This window comes from Semicossyphus pulcher, unplaced genomic scaffold, assembly GCF_022749685.1.
Source record: "Semicossyphus pulcher isolate SPU_LCO1_2020_fin unplaced genomic scaffold, fSemPul1.0.p SCAF_5, whole genome shotgun sequence".
Taxonomy (NCBI): Eukaryota; Metazoa; Chordata; class Actinopteri; order Labriformes; family Labridae; genus Semicossyphus; species Semicossyphus pulcher.
Window position 1 is genome coordinate 9787394 of NW_027211726.1, and position 19414 is coordinate 9806807.

Sequence of the window (19414 nt, forward strand, 5' to 3'; positions counted from 1 at the left end):
GCTAATCACCTATCCTGTAATTATCACACATTATCTTGTTCATATGACAAGTTCGTACACATCATGTGATATGATAGCAAACTACAGTAAGGCCATGCACTTATATTGTAACTAGTGTCTGTAATATAATTATATATGTATACAAACGCTGAGACAGAGAGGTAAATACACTGAAACAAGGTCAGAGGCCCTCTAACAGCTTATTTTCTCATCAAGCCAGTCTCACTTAATCACCTTAGCTAAATTAGTTAGAAATTAGCCCTCTTTCTAACTCCCCGTCGTCCATCTTTCCCCTCCTTTTGCCTCCCCCTTTTCTCCCCAGTCGTTTTTCACAGCTTTGTGGATTAGACAGATTACACGTCTGAAACTCTGTTTTTGTTCTTTCTCTCTCTCTCTCTCTGCGTTTCAGACCCCCATCCTGAATCCAAGTTAATCCAAGATGCACACTGTCTCAACTTGTTGTTTTACCCCTCAGACCTGTCGAAGCTTATCGCACAACAAATAGATCCAGTTCAAGTGATGGAATGACACGATGGGAGGCGACAGGCTCATATCTATAGACCTTTTTTTAAAAATAAATAACAGGAAAACACTTTATTATGCAGATGCGATCTTTGTCTTTAAACTGAAAATTGTTGACGTTTCCCGAAAAGATGGGACGTGGTTATTGCATATATGTCTGTCTGTGTCATTGTATGTAAAACTGCCAACTGTACAATGCAGGAGTTTTTGGTGACGCATATAGTGCCTTAAATTGTTGGCAGGTGACTGCACTATAAGCAGCAATTTAATTTATAGTCACACACTACCTCCAGGAAATCAGGAGGAAGGCAGTAAAGATGGATGAGTAATATGTCTGTCAGCTGACTATTTTTATTACTCTATGTAAATAACAGGTTGGGATTTAGGTCAGCATATATTGCTGCTGTGTTGGTGAACCAACTGAAAACAGTCCATATATTTGTTAATTGTACAGGTTACATTTGGGTTCTCAAACATTTGCAGGCTGAGCCTCTCAATACGTGGCAAATCTGAGGATTTAGGCCTATCGCTTTTCTCTAATTATATTGTAAAATAAAAATCTTTGGATTTTAGGCTGATTGTTGGAATAAAAACAGAAAATGTAAAGATGTCTTCCAGGCGTCTTTTCACTGCCTTGTGACATCAACTAAACTACTATTTGATTTATTACAAAGCAGTAATGCACAACTTCCTGTTGCTCATGTGCAGCCCAGCTACTGTGCTCTTACACAAGCTTGTGCCTGCAAACACGTCTCCTTTTCTATGTTTTTAAAACTTACAATGGATTCATATTTACCATTCGTGTTTAAAGAGGAATTTTTCTGTCTTTTCTGTTTTTTTAATTGGTCGTGATAATTTTTTAAATTAATATTGCCACATTTTCTTGCCATTAAGGTAGAGACAACAAATTATCTAGCTACATTTTAAGGTTATTTCTCAAAAATCTGTCTTTGGTGGGTTATGTATTCCGTACGAATTACCTGAATAATAATAGAATAATAATAATGATGACGCATCATTTCCTGTATAGAGCTCGAGCGCTGGCGGTTTGTACGAACGTGTTTGTGTGTGTGTGTGTGTGTGTGTGTGTGTGAGAAGAATTCTTTCACTTTCACTTCCAGCCTCCAGTGATTCGGGCGAGACGCTGCATTCACAACTGTAAAAAAAGGGAAACAAAAAAGAAAGTATTCACTGAAACGCGACCCCGAAAAACTAAGGAAGACTTTTGGGAAACTCCGTCATGGCGTTTAAGTATCCGGCTGCCCGAAGGGATGAGAGTAAGGTCAGTGTCGGCGCTACAAGTGTCAGTGCTCTCTCTCTCACTGTCTGTCATACTGTGAATGTCTGTGTCGTGAGCGCACAGGCAGGAAAGGCGAGAGGAAGAAGAAAGGACAGTCACACGGGTGGAGGTTTAGAAAGGCAAATGGCGAGTGAAGCGAAGAAACAAAAACAGAACTTACAGACCACCGCAATAAAGTCACACACGAAACAATGTCCAAGCGGAACATTATGTTCTTAACGTTCGTTTTGCTGACTGGTTAGCTTCACTGAGGCGGCAAACAGGCACAGTTAGCACTCGTTTAGGCTTCCTTATGACCGCTTGTGTTTGCAGGACTGTTGCCTTGACTCTAAATAAATAGTCACCGTTCCCTTACTTATCTAGCATATCCTCAGCTGAGGACAGCTTTTGATCGGCTCTAAATTAAAATAACAATCTACACTTTTTGTTTCAACTGTATTACGTTTATCATACACTTTTAACTCAACACTTTTCTTTAAAGGCCGCAACACACTGCCTGCAGAGGTTGCACAGTTGAAGAATTACTGGCCTACATCTATTTTTATTTACACTTTTTCATATAATTAATGTTTGGAATAAACAATAGGTTTTATGATGAACTGTTTTGTCATCATTATCGTAATGCATTCATTAATCTTGAGTTTAAAGTTGATGAAAAATGGAGAAAAGCCGCTTCTTTAAAATGTCTTGTTCCGAAGTCCAAAGCAAAAGAAATTAAATGTACCTTTTAAAAAGAAACTTAAAGTTGATAGGCAGCTAATTCAGGCATTTATACATGACATGTCAACAACTTTGACAGCAGTTTCCTGTTATTTTTCTGATGTTTTATTAATGTATCTGAACATAATTTCAACTCTAATACAATAGTTAATTATATTTTTTTGCCTACAGCATCAGAATGAGGCTCCCAAACCCACCATATGTCATTTCTGTGTAATTGCAGAAACTGTAAACTCCGCTTAAGGTGATTATAACCCGCAAATGAGGACATGACCTCCGTGTCCTCATTGGTATCTGCGACCCTGGCTGTACGTCTTTGACAGAGTTTGACATTCTGCCGTGTTTGCAACTGACAAACCATAAATGACTGATCTGAGTACAACGTGTTTAAAGAGGCCCGAGTGGCTCGTTCATCAGTTGCAGACACACTTGTGTACCACAACAAAGGGGAAAGTCTCAAAAATGGGAACACGTCTAACTGAGGTAACGAAAAGCAACATAAAGTAAACCCTCAAAAGACACATGACAAACAAGCAAAGTATGCACTGACAGAAATAAGGCAAAGGTTCCCTGTGAACTAATTCAGTGAAATATTTTACAGCTTGATCGTAAAGGAAAAGTTCTAAGATTTACAGACAAAAGCTCTACATGTTCAGGTAGGATTCCTTCCTTCCAAAGTGCAGGACTAACCGACTGAAGAACTCCTTTGTCCCTCATGCCATCAGGCTGTACAACTCCTCACTTAGGGGGAGGAGGTAACAGGGACAGACTCTCTCACAAGCGGTAGCCACTAATTCACCTCACAAAGTTAATAGTAGTTATCCTCCTTTATTCAATAGTAATATTTATTTATTTCTCAAAGGGTCATATGTGCAATAAAAATCTGTCAATGTGCAATAATCTCTCACCACAGTGCAATAACCTAATACCACAGTGCAATAACCTAATTTAGTTTAATTGATCTATTACCCACTGTTTACTTGTACATTTTCTAAGAGTGTATATTTTATATATTTTGTTATCTAATTTTGTACTTTTTTATATATACATATATATATCGATAGATATATATATTTTGATCTTTATTTTTTACCCTCTGTGTGCTGATTCTTTCCTATTGTATTGTACTGTATAAGCCGCTGGAGACTGAATTTCCCAGAGGGAGTCATCCCAAAGGGATCAATAAAGTTGAGTCTAAGTCTAAGGTAATATAATTTCCCCAGACTGAATTTCATTGCAAGGATGACAAGAACATTCCGGATGCAAAAGGAGGTGCATAATCTTAAATGAAAGAAAGAACATGTGACATGATGATGCAGCCGCAGGTTGAGAATTAATGCGGTCAGTGCTTACATTTCACATGAACCCAGACAAAAGAGCTTAATAATCTCTGGAGGTTACACAACAGATAATTGTCTTTCCCGTGAGAGGACGGCTGAGATTGGAACCCCTCCAACAGCTGTTTTGCAATAATTTGACTGTAATTCTTGGGAATCTGAATTCAGCATGTGTCATTTTTAACGCTGCAATTTGTCTGGGTTGGAGATGCATTCACAAAGTTTGCACAGCTGAAATGAAGATCTCTTCTCGATGCCCTGTCTCGGATTTGAACGAAGAGTTTGACAGATTTTAAAAGCTTTGTATGTCTCTGTCTTCTGTTTGTCTGTTTACTCTGTTTATGTAACTCTTTCCCCCAAAAATGTCCATCACCTCCATGTTTTTAACAACACATCAGACATTGTCTTAGGTTACGGAACAAACCTAGTAAACCATAACCACTTTCTCTTTTACTTTATTTGTTTTTAAATGATGCCACGCTATGGTGAAATTCTCAGGAATTGTCAGGAGTGCTTCTTAGGAAACACAGCTCTATAACAGCGTTTCAAAGGCACATGAAGTTGCACAGACAAGACAAATATTAATGACACATTGCACAGAATTCTCTCACTGCCGCAGACAGTTGTTTTTAAGGATGTTACAATCATAGTGTGACACACTAGAGGCCCTCTTTGTGAAAATTAAACATAGCTGTCGTTTGTCAGTTTGTTCCTGTTTAACTTGTCTTTCTTTGCGACAGGTGGATGACTACCATGGAAGTAAGATCTGTGATGCCTATGCGTGGCTGGAGGATCCAGACAGTGATGAAACTATGGTGCGTGTTGATTGCTTGCAGGAAGCTCATGCTTCATCTTTACCTAAAAACCCTCCAGATTTCATCCTCCCTCTCTCTCGTCTTCTTGTGCGTCTCAGGCGTTCGTGGAGGAGCAGAACAAAGTGACCATGCCGTACCTGGAGCAGTGCGCTGTCCGGCCTCAGTTCCACCAGCGTCTCACTGAGCTGTACGACTACCCCAAATACAGCTGCCCGTACAAAAGGGGGAAGAGGTACGAGCTTACACACAGCTACAAATTACAGTGGCCAACCTCAACTGCAGTAAAGTTAGTTAATTTCCTGTTTTTATTTCCAGGTATTTCTACTTTCACAATGAAGGTCTACAGAACCAGGATGTGCTGTATGTGCAGGACTCCCTGGATGCGCCTGCCACTGTTTTCTTTGACCCCAATAAACTTTCTGAAGATGGCACAGTTGCGCTGAAGAGTAAGCACGTATACTGCACAAGTCTCTGTGCACAAACATACATATATACCCAGAGATGTTGGGGGCTGAATTTCTCCTCACTTCCTGTTTCCCTCTTTCCATACAGTGGGCCGCCTGTCAGAGGAATGCGAGTATTTTGCGTACGGTTTGAGCAGCAGCGGTTCAGACTGGGTGACGGTGAGTTTCATGAGGGCTGATGACCTCGCCCCGCTGTCTGATGTGCTGGAGAGGGTTAAATTCAGCTGCTTGGCCTGGACTCATGATGCCAAGGGCGTCTTCTACAACTGCTACCCACGCCAGGAAGGCAAAACTGATGGTTAGTTTGGGTCACTATGCACAACAATTACACACCTTAAAGCAAAACTATTCAAATTGCAAAGATAACTACAAATGCCTTCATGACTTATCCTCTTTGTATTTCGTTAAAGGCACAGAGACTACCAGCAACATCAATCAGAAGCTCTTCTTCCACGTCATCGGCACCACACAGTCCGAGGACATCCTGGTTGCAGAGTTCCCTGATCACCCAAAGTGGCACAGCTCAGCAACCGTAAGTCCATGTAATCTTGAACCACCTCTATTCCGAATTTCCCCCCCTGGGGATCAATAAAGTATTTCCTTAGTGTTACCTTATTATCTTTCTCTCCAGATATCAGATGATGGCAGGTATGCTGTTCTGTCCATCACCGAAGGCTGTCAGCCCGTCAACCAGCTGTGGTATTGCGACCTTCAACAGCTCCCCGACGGCATCACAGGTCTGTATCCTTGTGACACAAAAATACATTCATTTATTCAGAATTTGGATCAAAGAAATTAAATATATCCTCGGATCAGCTTCAGTCTAACTGTTTAATTGATCAAGCTTTAAAGTAGGTTTTCAAAGTCCACAAGCATTGATGGATATGGATCCCCTGAGTGATCTAAAGTTGTGGTTGACAGCTTCCATGGATGTGTGTGCTAGTTACGTTAAGAGATGTTTCTCTGGAAGAAATAACATCACAACACTCCAATACACAAAGATAGTCATGTAACAATGGTAGAAATACAGCAAATCCACTCATTCAAGAAGCTTAAACCAGAAAATGTTTGAAATTGAATGAAGAGATCTAAATATTTAGAGATTACATTTCTGTCCATTTAGTTACTGTTTAAATAGCAATTATAGGAGGCACAGAAAAACATGATGATCTCTGCTACCTGAGAACTTCTTTTCTGTTTGCACTGACATTGCAAAAAGATTTGATGTAAGCCGGCTGGTGGTTGGTATAAGAATGGCTCACGCAACAACAACAGCCACTCTGAGGATGCGGAGGCTGGAGCCTTGTGTTTGTTGTGTGGAAAGGTTTTTCGATTTCAACTACATAAGTTGTAATCTGGAAGATCTCAGTTTCATTCTCTGATGAACAGTAATTGCGGGAGCACACCTCCTAGATATCCAGACAGTGTTGCATGTGTGACGTCCACGGTTGGCTCCGGTTGTAACTCTTGATTTGCCTCGCTGACGGTCGCTTTCCTTTTTAGACTGTTTGCTTCATCTGAGCGTCGAGTTTGTTTCTTTTTCTGTGGATTTTCACTTATTTTTGAAGTTGTATCTGTAGTCATCCATCTTTTCTTTGTTTGTTCAGCCATAGTAGATCACTGTTTACTCGCGACACTTGCAGAGACGGGAAAAGCAGCTGTCCGTGTTTTGGCTCCCGTGTTTCACCAATCATCACACACTTTTGTCTGCAACTGTTCACGAACGTGATGTTAGTCATGGTTCATTTCCAATGATTTTCTAAGAACAACGGCTTTTGCAGGCTCCTTCAGCTGTTCTTAGAATTATAAAAAACTTCCTCTTGTGTGAAAATAGCGCCTGTTGTTTTAGTTTTGCCATCCACGCCCAATATTATCAACACATCCTGTGTGTGAGTAAGCGCTTCTTTAACGGTTACAGTAAGAGATGACATTTCACCTTCAGCGCTCAAAATAACCGTGCTTAACAGTGATAGATAAAAATACAGTGACTAAACTTTGTTTGACTGGAAGCTGAGATTTCAAAATCCACCAATGTGTTGTTGGTCTTTAAAGGCCCTCATTATTGAAGTGGACAGAGGGTGTTTTTTGCTTCTGCTAGAGGTAATTTACTCCTGATTCATGAAAGGTCATTGATAATCTTGAAACTCACATGATGCTTCTTTAAAACTACAATGTCACTGTCCTTTTTCCCTCTTCTTCTCCAGGCCTGCTGCCATGGGTCAAACTTGTGGACAACTTTGATGCCCAGTACTCTTACATCACCAATGAGGGAACTGTATTCACGTTCCGCTCCAACCTGGACGCCCCGCGCTACCGTCTTCTCAACATTGACATCCAGAAACCAGACAGGCAGCACTGGACTACCCTCATACCGCAGCATGACAAGGACGTCTTGGGTGAGACTTGATGGAAGTTTTAATAAAATACGCAGTAAAGGTCAAGTCAGTTAAACGGTCCTCCTTTGTAGTATCAGTTCTTGTTATAGTGTCATTCATTGTTGGCATGACAGCTGTGTCCTTGTGTTAGAGCGTGTGAAAACTCTACCAAAGCTAGAAGTGCGTAAAGGGCTAATACGTGGAGACGTACTTCCACAAATCGGCCCTTGCGACATTTTCGCTGAACATCTGTCCTAAGTTTTCGACGACAGTCCCACCACAGCTACAGGGAAGTCAAGCGTCTGTGGTCAGAGGGAACGTCAGAGGGAAATCTGAGCCCAAAAAGTGAAACCTGGCCCATAAGCACTTTGTCTCTGATTATTTTTTATGAGTCATTGGAGTTATGGTAACTGTGCCGAGAAATCACTGATTCACGCACCAGTGAATTTCCATCTGCTGAGTTGTGCCAGTGCAAATGTAGTTTTATTTGATTTTTTTATTGAAGTTATATGAAGTTATATGATTTAAGTTATATGAACAGTGGACTAAGTAGATAATAACAGTATTTGTCATCACCTATAACTCCTCCTGTGGAAGTGGAGGCTGGTGGATAAACAGATATTAAAATGGTAAAACACCTTTGTTAAAGCTCCCCTCCAGTGAAAATCCTGTGTTTAACCTTGTAAACATCTCCATGTGGTGTTTTCCATGTGCTACAAGACATATCAGGGACAACATCAGCAGTCATCTCCATGTCTGGGCCTGTCTGCTTTTAACCTGCAGTGTACCAAGGACAGGCTGAACAACACGTTTTCAGATTGGCAGGTTTGTGATGTCACAAACCTAAGGAGCCAATCCCGTTAATAGACGGGGTGACGCTATGCATATCATTATGTGTAACCTATGGCAACCACTTCGGCAATGTGCGAGCAAACTCACTACTGACTACTTACGTTAACGTTACTACTACTTATTACTACATTTCAAGCTAGCTAGGTTTCAACAAGTTGCCACTAAACGATGGCAGAGACGTGTTTTGTTTTTCGCGATTGAGGGGGCGGTTGGAAATTTGCATAGTGGGCGGGGACTATGCAGATTCAGGAATTTTTAACGAGGGAGAAAAAATTTATTATTTCAAGCAGAGCATTTTATATGTCTTAAGACATGACTGGAGCTGGTCTTTAAGAATATGACATATGAATGTCTTGCTATGATAAGTAAAAATTGCTGACAAATATTGAGCTTTAATAAGCACCTTAATTAGCCTCATAGCTGCCTCATCTGTATCATAGTGTGTTTTAAAACCTAGTTATTTTTGTTGTGCTTAAAAATTACACAAAAAGGGACCTAAAATATGATATCAAGGATACCAAGTGCCTTATAAAGACAGGTCAATTATCTTTGTCTTCTTCAATGTGACTTTTTGAGGCAAATGTTTTAAACTAATATTTTAGAAGTATAGTTTTCCATTTAATGATGTTTGCACAGTATGCATGTCCCGTTTGAGTATAACAGTACACTTGTTGACATTGCATCAAACTGTCGCCTTAAGCATGCAGTCCAAACTAAACAAAGGAGTTCTTTGATTTGAGTCGTATAATGCCATGTTAATCCTTTGCTTTTAAAGAGAGGTTATGTAATGTTTATATGAATTAATAATGCAACCTTTATACAGCAGGTATATTCCATCTTATGGACATTTCTAAACTGATAGGAGAGTCTTGTCTCCTCTGTGATAAAGCTGTCTTTGGCCCAGTCATATAATAGCCTTGTATCAGTTCAATCACACATATCATTTATTTAAAGTTTAAAGTCTCTGACCAGTTTCCTTTTTATTCTTATGACACTGAAATGCACACTACCATATATGGAGTTGTGCTAACGCTGTGTTGTGTAAACAGAGTGACTAAGAGAAGGCAGCCTCTGAATCACCACTGACATCTGCTGAGGAGTTTTTCTTTCATTTACATCTAATGCACTTTCAGTATCTTAGATCGCCCCCTGCTGGCTTGGGACAATATTGCATCATATACTTGTATTTACTCTTTCCCCTTCCTGTACAGAAACATCTCTATTTACTGAACTAATAAACATATCCAAGTTCAATCAATAGCAAATATATCTGACTTTGTCCTAGTATCATAAAGTGTCTCCTTTTCACTAAGATGCATGAGGAGAATTAGCAGAGAGGACAATTTTACAGGTAGTAACACAGAAAGGATCAACAAAAACAGGGACACAGTTTCCATGGTTACAGTATTCTCATTAAAACCACTTATATTCAATTTCCTTTCACTTCCCTCGATTACTATTATATCTCTTCTGCAGGCTTTGTCTCCTGTGTGAACCAGCACCACCTGCTGGTCAACTACCTCCATGACGTGAAGGACATCCTGCAGGTGTACGAGTTGTCCACGGGCCGGCTGGTCAGAGACCTGCCGCTGGACGTCGGCACGGTGGGCGGAGTGAGCTGCAAGAAGAAGCACTCTGACTTCTTCTACAAGTTCACCTCGTTCACTTCACCAGGTAACTCTGTCACTTCATGAATTATGTTATAAACTAAACGTGCGATTTATAATGTTACTACTTCCACAAAAAAACACTCAAAGCAAACAGAAACTGTGCTCAAAAAAGGTGTTTTTTTTCTATGAAATGAAATATGAAATATGACCTCCTATAGTCTACCAATTACAGTCTCGTAATAACAGATAACATATTGTTGATTTGCAAGTTTTACTTTCACTTGACTCGATTAGAGCTGGCAATCAGGACCAACATCCAGCTTACAGTAGCAACACATTATCAGCTGTTGTAAAACACAGTCAGGGCAAAGGCTAATTGTATTTATTAGTTATGTTTCTACGGTTGTACAAAGCAAAACAGAAAATACATTAAATTTCTGGTAAGAACGGGAGGAGGTTTAGAGGTGGAGGCTTTTTGCATGTTCATAGGCCGCACATAGAAATGAGGGGAAAGGTGCAGAGTTTTATCCAAGCTGTTTAAAGTCAGACACAACAAGTTTGAAGGGTTTAATCAATGTTAAGAATGTGTCTTTAAATGTTCACCCTAAATATAAACAATCAGTGAGTCATTAAAATGTCTCCATACGTGCCTTTTTTAAAAAGTGTGACCTTTGTTATGTGGTGCCCAGGTATCATTTACCACTGTGATCTGAGCAAGCCAAACCCAGAGCCCAGCGTGTTCAGGGAGGTGGAGGTGAAAGGCATCAAGCAGGAGGACTATCAGACCAGCCAGGTAATGTCCTCCTGTTTTATCTCCCTCATCGATTTCTGTAGAGCACCTGTCTCCTACTTCCGACAACTGTTATTTTCTTACTGTTATGTTCCAGTTTATTCTTCTTTCTGTTGTCAACTTCAACTTCTTACATATTCAGATCATGACGCAGCTTTCCCAGCATCTTAGTCACTGAAGTTTAGGAGGTGGTGAATGTCATGTGAATTTTTTTTTACTTAAAAAACAAAGCCATTGAAGTTTAAGTTGTGCCATTTAATGACATAAATATATGTGATGTTTAGTAAAGATAACTGCATTAAAATTGAATCTCTATCTAATACATTTACAGGTGTTTTATCCGAGTAAAGATGGCACCGAGATCCCCATGTTCTTAGTCCATGCTAAGGGCCTGGAGAAGGACGGGACTCATCCTGTCTTCCTGTACGGCTACGGGGGCTTCGAGCATGCCATACAGCCGTACTACAAGTGAGAACTGCTCTGCTATAAATATCTCAAACCAATGCAACCAGTCTACTTTGTTACCCCCACACTTTGGGCATTTGTCACTGATTAACTGTCAGATAGTTATAGAGTAATAGATTTACCAAATTTCTGTAAAACGTCAAAGAGCTGCCATGTTTATTCCGCAAATCTATCCTCTGCTCTTAAACTGATTATCTCTTGTCACTATCATACTGTTATTCATTTAAGTTATAATCTGGAAGATCTCAGTTTCGTTCGCTTTGGCGGCACACTTCCCAGATATCCAGACAGTGTTGCATGTGTGACGTCCACGGTTGGCTCCGGTTGTAACTCTTGATTTTCCTCGCTGACGGTCGCTTTCCTTTTTAGACTGTTTGCTTCATCTGAGCGTCGAGTTTGTTTCTTCTTCTTTGGATTTTCACTTATTTTTGAAGTTGTATCTGTAGCCATCGATCTTTTCTTTGTTTGTTCGGACATAGTAGATTACTCTTTACTCGCAACACTTGCAGAGACCGGAAAAGCAGCCGCTTAGCTCCGCCTACCCTCTCTGTTAGACCAACCACTGCTGGGTGATGGAAAACGCGTCACTAACTGGGCGCCGCTTGCGATTTTTTCCGTGAATGTCGCCACAGACAGCCAGTCTGTAATACTGCAAATGCAAAGGCTTTCATCAGCGAGCCATAGGCTCAATCACCATTGTGTTACCTCATTCAGCGATAGATAGTGACTTAACAGACGTTTATTTACATGAACAAGTTCGAGATTATCACTTTAAAACTCCTGTGAGGAAGTCGGTCCAGTCCATAATAATACTATATACTGAAAAATTATTACTTTAAAGTTATACCAAATCCGGGCACTGGTTTAGCTCAGTGGTCAAATCGTGCGTCCCATACACAGAGCTGCTACAGCCCTCGATGCCCTGCCGCGTGTCCTCCCCACTCTCTCCTGCACTGTTTCTGACACTATCCACTGTCCTCTCTCTCAATAAAGGCATAAAAGGCCCCCCAAAAAATTATACAAAATCATTTCAATATGATATACTCTATGTAGAGGGAGGGATATAAAGGGAAGTTGTGAATAAACAGCACATGAGAGTGAGCTGATTGCTGGTTGTTGCCACGGTTGCCAACATACCAGCCACTGGCAGATACTTAAATACAGGGATACAAACCTGAGGGTCTACTGTGCACTTTGAATTTCTCTTTAAATGGTGCAAATTTACAGGGTACATAACTGTTTCTTTAGCAACTGTATAAATACTCAAAACCCTATGAAAAACAGGGCACTACTGTTATTGTTGTTCATACCTTTTGTAGCCTACATAACTGACAAACGTGCTAACTGTAGATGTAATGTCTTCAAAAACTACATAACTGCAATGTCAGTTAAATTTTGAGGTAGAAATTGTCAACAAAAATGTAATCTAAAATGTTGTATTATGTAGGAAAGTCATCTTAATGTGATTTTTATGGTAATATTTGAAAAGGCTTTACTGTATCTTGAATGCATCAAATCATGAGACGTCCATTTCTGTTCCCACTTCGGACACATTTTCCCCCATGATGCTCCATAACATATTCTGTACTTCTTCTTTGTCTGTGGTCAGTGTTGCCTACCTGCTGTATGTGAGACACCTGGGAGGCATCCTGGCTGTGGCCAACATCAGAGGAGGCGGGGAGTACGGCCTCACCTGGCACAAAGGTACACACATCTGACGACTGCAGGAAGACTTTGTTAGAAAAACTTTTCACATACTGCAAGTTTGCCATCGTATTGTCCTCACACAACTTCTCCTGCTGTGTCGTGTGTTTCTAGGTGGTACATTAGGGAACAAGCAGAACTGCTTTGATGACTTCCAGTGTGCAGCAGAGTATCTGATCCAGGAGAAGTACACCACAGCCAGCCGCATCGCTATCAACGGAGGCTCTAATGGAGGGCTGCTAGTGGGTGAGTGCATCATCAACTGTGTGTGTGTGTGTTTATACAGAATATATAACGTGAAAGCTAGAGATAGAGAACAAGAGAAGGTGAAAGTCTTATCTGTACTTTCTCCTCATTTTGAAAGCAGATTAATCCTCGAAGCCGCACATGAACATCTTCACGTTTTCAAAGCTTGTCCCTCTTGATTCTCAGCTGCCTTGATCACAGTGCTTTGTATGCTTTGTATTACATCTCGGGCATAATTGCTAATGTCAAATTCATCTAACAGTAGTTAGCTGCTTAGCTTCAATTAATTAAGCTATTAAACAGCACATTAAACAGTGCTTAGTCACGTCATTCACCAAAAGCTGACTGCCATATGGCGTCGCACACACTCAGCTGACGCCCTCCTCCCTGGTGTGTGAGTGGCCGTCTAGGAGTGATCGTGTCTTACAGTGTGAAGTAAAGGGGATATTTGTGTGTTTGAGAGTGACCAAATTTTAAACTCACAAACACAGGGGCGTGCGTGAACCAGCGTCCGGACCTGTTCGGCTGTGCGGTCGCAGAGGTGGGAGTGATGGACATGCTGAAGTTCCATAAATTCACCATCGGTCACGCCTGGACCACCGACTACGGCTGCTCTGACGACCCGGAGCAGTTCAAGTGGCTCATCAAGTATGAAAAACACAGACACAGCGAGACACTCAAATATACCTGAGACACACGAGAGGGATTAGATTACTTTTGTATCCGTCCATACATTTCTTTTTAAAAGAAAATCCAACTCACATGTCTGACATTACTATTAACGTCATAACTAATGTGTTGTTATGTGTGTGGTTACGTTGGACCCAGTCGGGGACAGTTCAGTTGGTGGGAAAATTTAAAAAATAATTTGATTCCTGTCTTTCTTTTTAAGACAACAGTTTTGCAACTAAAATTAGTACCACAAAATAAAGTATACTACTGGTAAAACAAAAAGTGTATTTGATTTTACTTTTGGTCTCTCCACAAAGTTTCAAATGTAGCATTTTTCCACATTTATTTGCTTTCAACACAAATTAGCCAAGATTTTTTCTTTTTTCCTTTTGATTTACTTATAGTTTTTTTTTTCTCAAACAGACTTTTGTTTTTTGATTTTTCACAGACAGAAAAAAAAGAGGAAATCATACATTTTGCCCTCGTTTCACATAGCACTTTTGAGAACATAATAGTGAGAACATGAAATAAATATGTAACATAAAAATTTAAATATATAAAAAAATTAAATACAAAAAAATTAATACAAAAAAGAAATACAAAAAAATTGAATACAAAAAAATGAAACAAAAAAAATTGAATACAAAAAAATAATACAAAAAAATGAAATACAAAAAATGTAAGAAAATAAAATATTGCTATCCATTAATCCAAAACAGAAAAATCCCCCAGCTTTGTTGGTTTTAATAATCTCCAGGCCCGATCCCAGCTTTAAACTCACACACATACGCCAAAAACTGTCTGTCTGCAACTTAGTGTTTTTTGCTGCTGTCTTGTCCAGGTCTCCCTTGAAAAGGAGATTCTTAATCTCAATGGGACTACCTGGTTAAATAAAGGTTAAATAAAAATAAAAATAAAAAACAGCAGAGCAGCTGAATCACACAGAGTTTTCCTCACATTTCTCCCGTCTTCTCCTCCAGGTATTCTCCTCTCCATAATCTGCCTCCGCCTCTGTACTCCGGCCCTCCCTACCCGGCCGTCCTGCTCCTGACAGCGGACCATGACGACCGGGTGGTGCCTCTCCACACCTTGAAGTACTGCGCGGCCCTGCAGCACGGGGTGGGCAGCAGCGCCGTGCAGCGTCAGCCGCTGATGGTCAGGGTGGACACCCGGAGTGGGCACGGAGCGGGGAAACCCACCGCCAAGGCCATCCTGGAGGACACACACATCTTTTCCTTCGTCGCTGAGACACTCGGGCTCAGCTGGAAGGACTAGAGGAGTAGATTACAGCAGGGAAGAGAGGTAAAGGTTAAACACAATGAGCTCTTTAGGGGAATTAATGGTTTGTTCTTTTTTATATGTAAGAAATCATACTTGAATGTAACGATACAACTCAGTGAACAGGTAAAGGAAGATTTTAGAAACATAATGACCAGTGAAGGAATAAAGAAAAACAATGCAACAACTTCAGTTTGATATATTTCTAAGATATGATCATTATACCTCTTTTAAAACAACTACAAACTACCTATCCCGAACTCTTTAACCAATCACATACATATAAGGATTATGCACTTGTTGTCAAAGCATGCTGTAAGTTTGAAATTGAATTTAAGCCTCTTCAATAAAATCTGTTTGTACTTTGAATTCTGTCTAATGTGTCATAATCCACAGAGTCCTAAATCTATAAACAATGTTGTCTTAAGTAGATCTTATTAGGTCTGAAATTAGATCCATGGGTGAAAGAAGTAAAGTATTTGAGTAACAGTAGCAATATTGATGTGGAGGCAATTTTTACTACTTTAATAGCCAGGTGGTTTAATCTACGATCGTGCTTTAAAGAATGCTTGGTACATTTTGGGAAACACTTTTTGCAGAGAGTTAAAGGAGAAAATCAAGAACCACTTTTATGTCTGCAAGTTAAATATGAAGCAACAGCCAGCAAGGCATTAGTTAAAGGAGAAGTTCGGTATTTTTAAACCTGGGCACTATTTGTACAAATGTGTGTGTGTCAAAAAGACTCACATGAACAAAATCGGTCCTCGCCGTAGCCACGATACGGCCGCAATGGCTGCAACATAATCCAGGTACGATCAAAGTACGTCCACTAAAAGAGCTTGTTTTTGCCTCTGGCAGGCTCGGATTGTTACTCCAGGTGTCCGACAACATTACGGAAATGATCCCTACAAAGATCGTCCTTTTTTTTTTCAAAGAGTAGGAACCTTTTGGTGTAACCAGAAACTGTGACATTTCTCGGTAAGGAAATTAGATGCATGTAAATATGTTAGGTCTACTTACTCCATAGATAGTTGCACGTTTTGGTCCCTGTGGTCTTGGCCGCCTCCTCCAGTTCATTTTGGGCACATGAAAGAATGTCTGCAGCAAAGCCCTGTTGATCAGAGGGCGGGGACATCCTCCGACGATGACCTCCAAAAGCAAACAGACCATTAGCGACAAGATTGATTATTTCTAAATAGATATTTTTAATGCCTGAAACGGCTGCAGCGGGGTCGGTGTCAGACAAGGAGATTAAAAAGCACATGGCCTTTGTTTACTTTTTGCTCTGCAAATATTCTCAATGAGTGATATGTTTAAATTATAAAAGAAAGCAACTTACACATGTACAGGACATCAGCAAGAGATAAGAGGTATGTCTTTGTCCACAGGGGGCACCAAAAACACCACAAACTGAAAGTTCCTCACAGGAGCTTTAAAATGATAATCTCAAACTTGTTAATGTAAATAAACGTCTGTTAAGTCACTATCTATCGCTGAATAACGTAACACAATGGTGATTGAGCCTATGGCCCACTGATGAAAGCCTTTGTATTTGCAGTATTACCGACAGGGTGTCTGTGGCGACTTTCATTTAAGAAATCCCAAGCAGCGCCCAGTTAGTGACGCGTTTTCCATCTGCCAGCAGTGGTTGGTCTGCCAGAGAGGGTAGGCGGAGCTAAGCGGCTGCTTTTCCGGTCTCTGCAAGTGTTGCGAGTAAACTGTAATCTACTATGGCTGAACAAACAAAGAAAAGGTCGATGACTTCAGATACAACTTCAAAAATAAGTGAAAATCCAAAGAAGAAACAAATTGGACGCTCAGATGAAGCAAAGAGTCTAAAAAGCAAAGAGTCTAAAGCAAAGGGAGCCATCCATAGACGTCTGGTTAAATTGGGATGTGTCCTCCTTAAACTACCCCCAGTTGGTGTCGCTCAAGAGCGTAAAACTGAAATATTCGCGATAGTATCTTAGCTTGCAAACTGGAAACTGGTCTAAACAGCTAGACAGACGCTGTTATAAGGTTACACAAAGAGTCAATGTGTGATCATCACAGAAATAGTTCCACCACAACCTGAGGAAAAAACATGAACTCTTCCTGTAAATCTTTACATGTTTTGTGTTCATTTATTTATTTGCAAATTAAATAGTAACTACACTGCTGCTGTTAAATACATGTGTAGGAATAAAAGGTCTAATACTTCACAGTATAATTAGCATGGAATAGAAAATCATAAATAAGCTACATGAGTAAAGTTTTGTTGTTGATTTCAGTCACTGTTAAAAACCTAGCAGGCATTACTATAGGGTGCAGTTTTCTTATACTCCACCAAGTGGCAGTATTGGACTTTAAATTCCCCCTGCAAGCTGGAGCCTCCACTTACACCTCAAGGTCAAAGGCTGAGTGTAAGTTTCGTCTCACTCACACAACAAACATCAGGATGCACTCTGGTCAATCCTTCACATCGTCTGTATGCCTGATGGAGAAGTCAAACCTCAGGCAGAGAGAGACAGTGAGGATACCACTGGACAAAAGACAGAAGTGGAACACTCAGCAGGAGGATTTCTATAAGAGGAGTGGACTTGTGTAGGAAGAAGAAAGCGATGGGAGACGGAGGGAGGAAGACCGTGCAGAGAAGGAGGCTGATGATAGACGGCGGATGTACAGCGAGACAGCAAGAGGCAACGCGCAGCGGGCGCAGAGAGACTGAAAGTGCACTTATGGAAAGTCTCGAGAGGCGCGCAGACAGACGGGTGTTTAAACTGTCAGAAAGAGAGCGAGAGAAACTCTCCGGCAGCCAGCAACACAGAGAGCGAGAGAAAGTTGTCCGTTCGGTCACTCAGAGTTTAATCTCCTCTCAGTGGGAAGTTTGTGATTTCGTCAGACTGAACCCGGGGCCTTATCTAAGTACCCTCTCGGCACAGAGATAGGATGGGAAAAGGAGAGAGGAGGCTGCAGGAGGAGGATTTGCAGACAATGACTCTGCCACAGGGGCAAAGCGGTTGAATGAAGCCGAGAAAGACAAAGCCAGTAATAAGCCGGACATATGAGAGAGACACAGAGAGAGCCGGGTTTAAGATCATGCGGCAAAACGAGTGTGACGCTTCTTCTTCTCCCAGGACTGTCCCCGAGGACGGAGGAGGCTTTTTGCTGCTTCATTTGCCTCATTCACCCCCTCCTCACCTCTCTATTCACACATAGAGCGCGCGCAGCCTTCACGTCCCTCTTCCTCCTGAGGAACACAAGCTTTTACCTACAAAAGCCTCGCCCTCGCCAGCTCCCTCTCCTTCAGGTCCCCCTCCTGTCCCCCTGTTTGTTTACTTTACTCCCCTCCATAATGCAGGGATTAATTTCTCAAAGCCGATTTGAGCAGCGGCACGCTTCGGCAAAGAGCGGGGAGCAGAACTTTTGTGCAGGGGGGAAGTTTCCCCTTCACACTAGCTTAGAGGTGGACGGCTCTCCTCCTTTATGCAGCTCGCTTTAATCTCCGCGCAGAGCAGAGGGAGCGAAGGGGGGAGAGAGGGAGGACGAGAAGGGGGAGAGAGGACTCTCAACACACAGCTGGGAGTCACTAATGTCTTTACAGAGGTGTCGTCTGCTCTCTCATGTGCCTCTTTCAATCCCTTTTGCTGCTTCTGCTGCCTCTCTGGCATTTCTCCCTCTTACATTTCAGGACTTTTGTGAAAACATGCGAAAGCAGCCTTCTCCTTTCCAACCGCGAATGTTCAACCACTCAAATGTATGTAATGAAAAGTGGTGCCGTTTGAACCTTTTTTTAACACAACAGTGTAATAGTCAAGCTAAATCACCCGCAGGAAGCAGTACAAGGAAATATCTTTAAAAAAAGTGCAACATAAATGAAACTACTGTAAGTCTCATCGAGTTTCAAGAACGTAAATGTAACTGTAGCTGGGATTACCCAATCAGTGGACACAAGGAGACGCCATAGGAAACCCATGTCCTTCAAAATAAAAGCATAGACTTTTTGCCACAGCCTTTTTTTCAAGCACACATCCGCGACCCACTGGAAACAGCTCTGCGACCCACGTTTGGGTCCCGACCCACCACTTGAGAACCATGGTTATAGTGTATAAGGCTTGAATTTTCATTATTGATTAATTCAACATTTATCGTTTTTTTTTATTTTAATTTTAATTAAACTTTATTTAACCAGGACAAAAAGAGTGTTTTGAAGAGTGTCCTGGTCAGGACAGGCTGCAGCACATTAACACAGTGTCTCGCAAACAATGAGCAGTCATACATACAA

General features: G+C 41.0%; 1 protein-coding gene across 1 annotated transcript; it reads left to right on the forward strand.

Annotated features, from left to right (window-relative positions):
* The first annotated feature begins 1592 nt into the window (after nt 1-1592).
* On the forward strand, nt 1593-15519 carry LOC138608723 (prolyl endopeptidase-like). The gene is made up of 15 exons (XM_069681285.1): nt 1593-1804; nt 4620-4694; nt 4793-4926; nt 5010-5140; nt 5247-5456; nt 5569-5690; nt 5790-5895; nt 7363-7554; nt 9862-10059; nt 10685-10788; nt 11117-11253; nt 12860-12954; nt 13069-13200; nt 13692-13848; nt 14853-15519. Exons 1-15 carry the CDS (start codon nt 1763-1765, stop codon nt 15145-15147), a joined length of 2130 nt encoding a protein of 709 aa, XP_069537386.1. The 5' UTR covers nt 1593-1762; the 3' UTR covers nt 15148-15519.
* The last annotated feature ends 3895 nt before the right edge of the window (nt 15520-19414 follow it).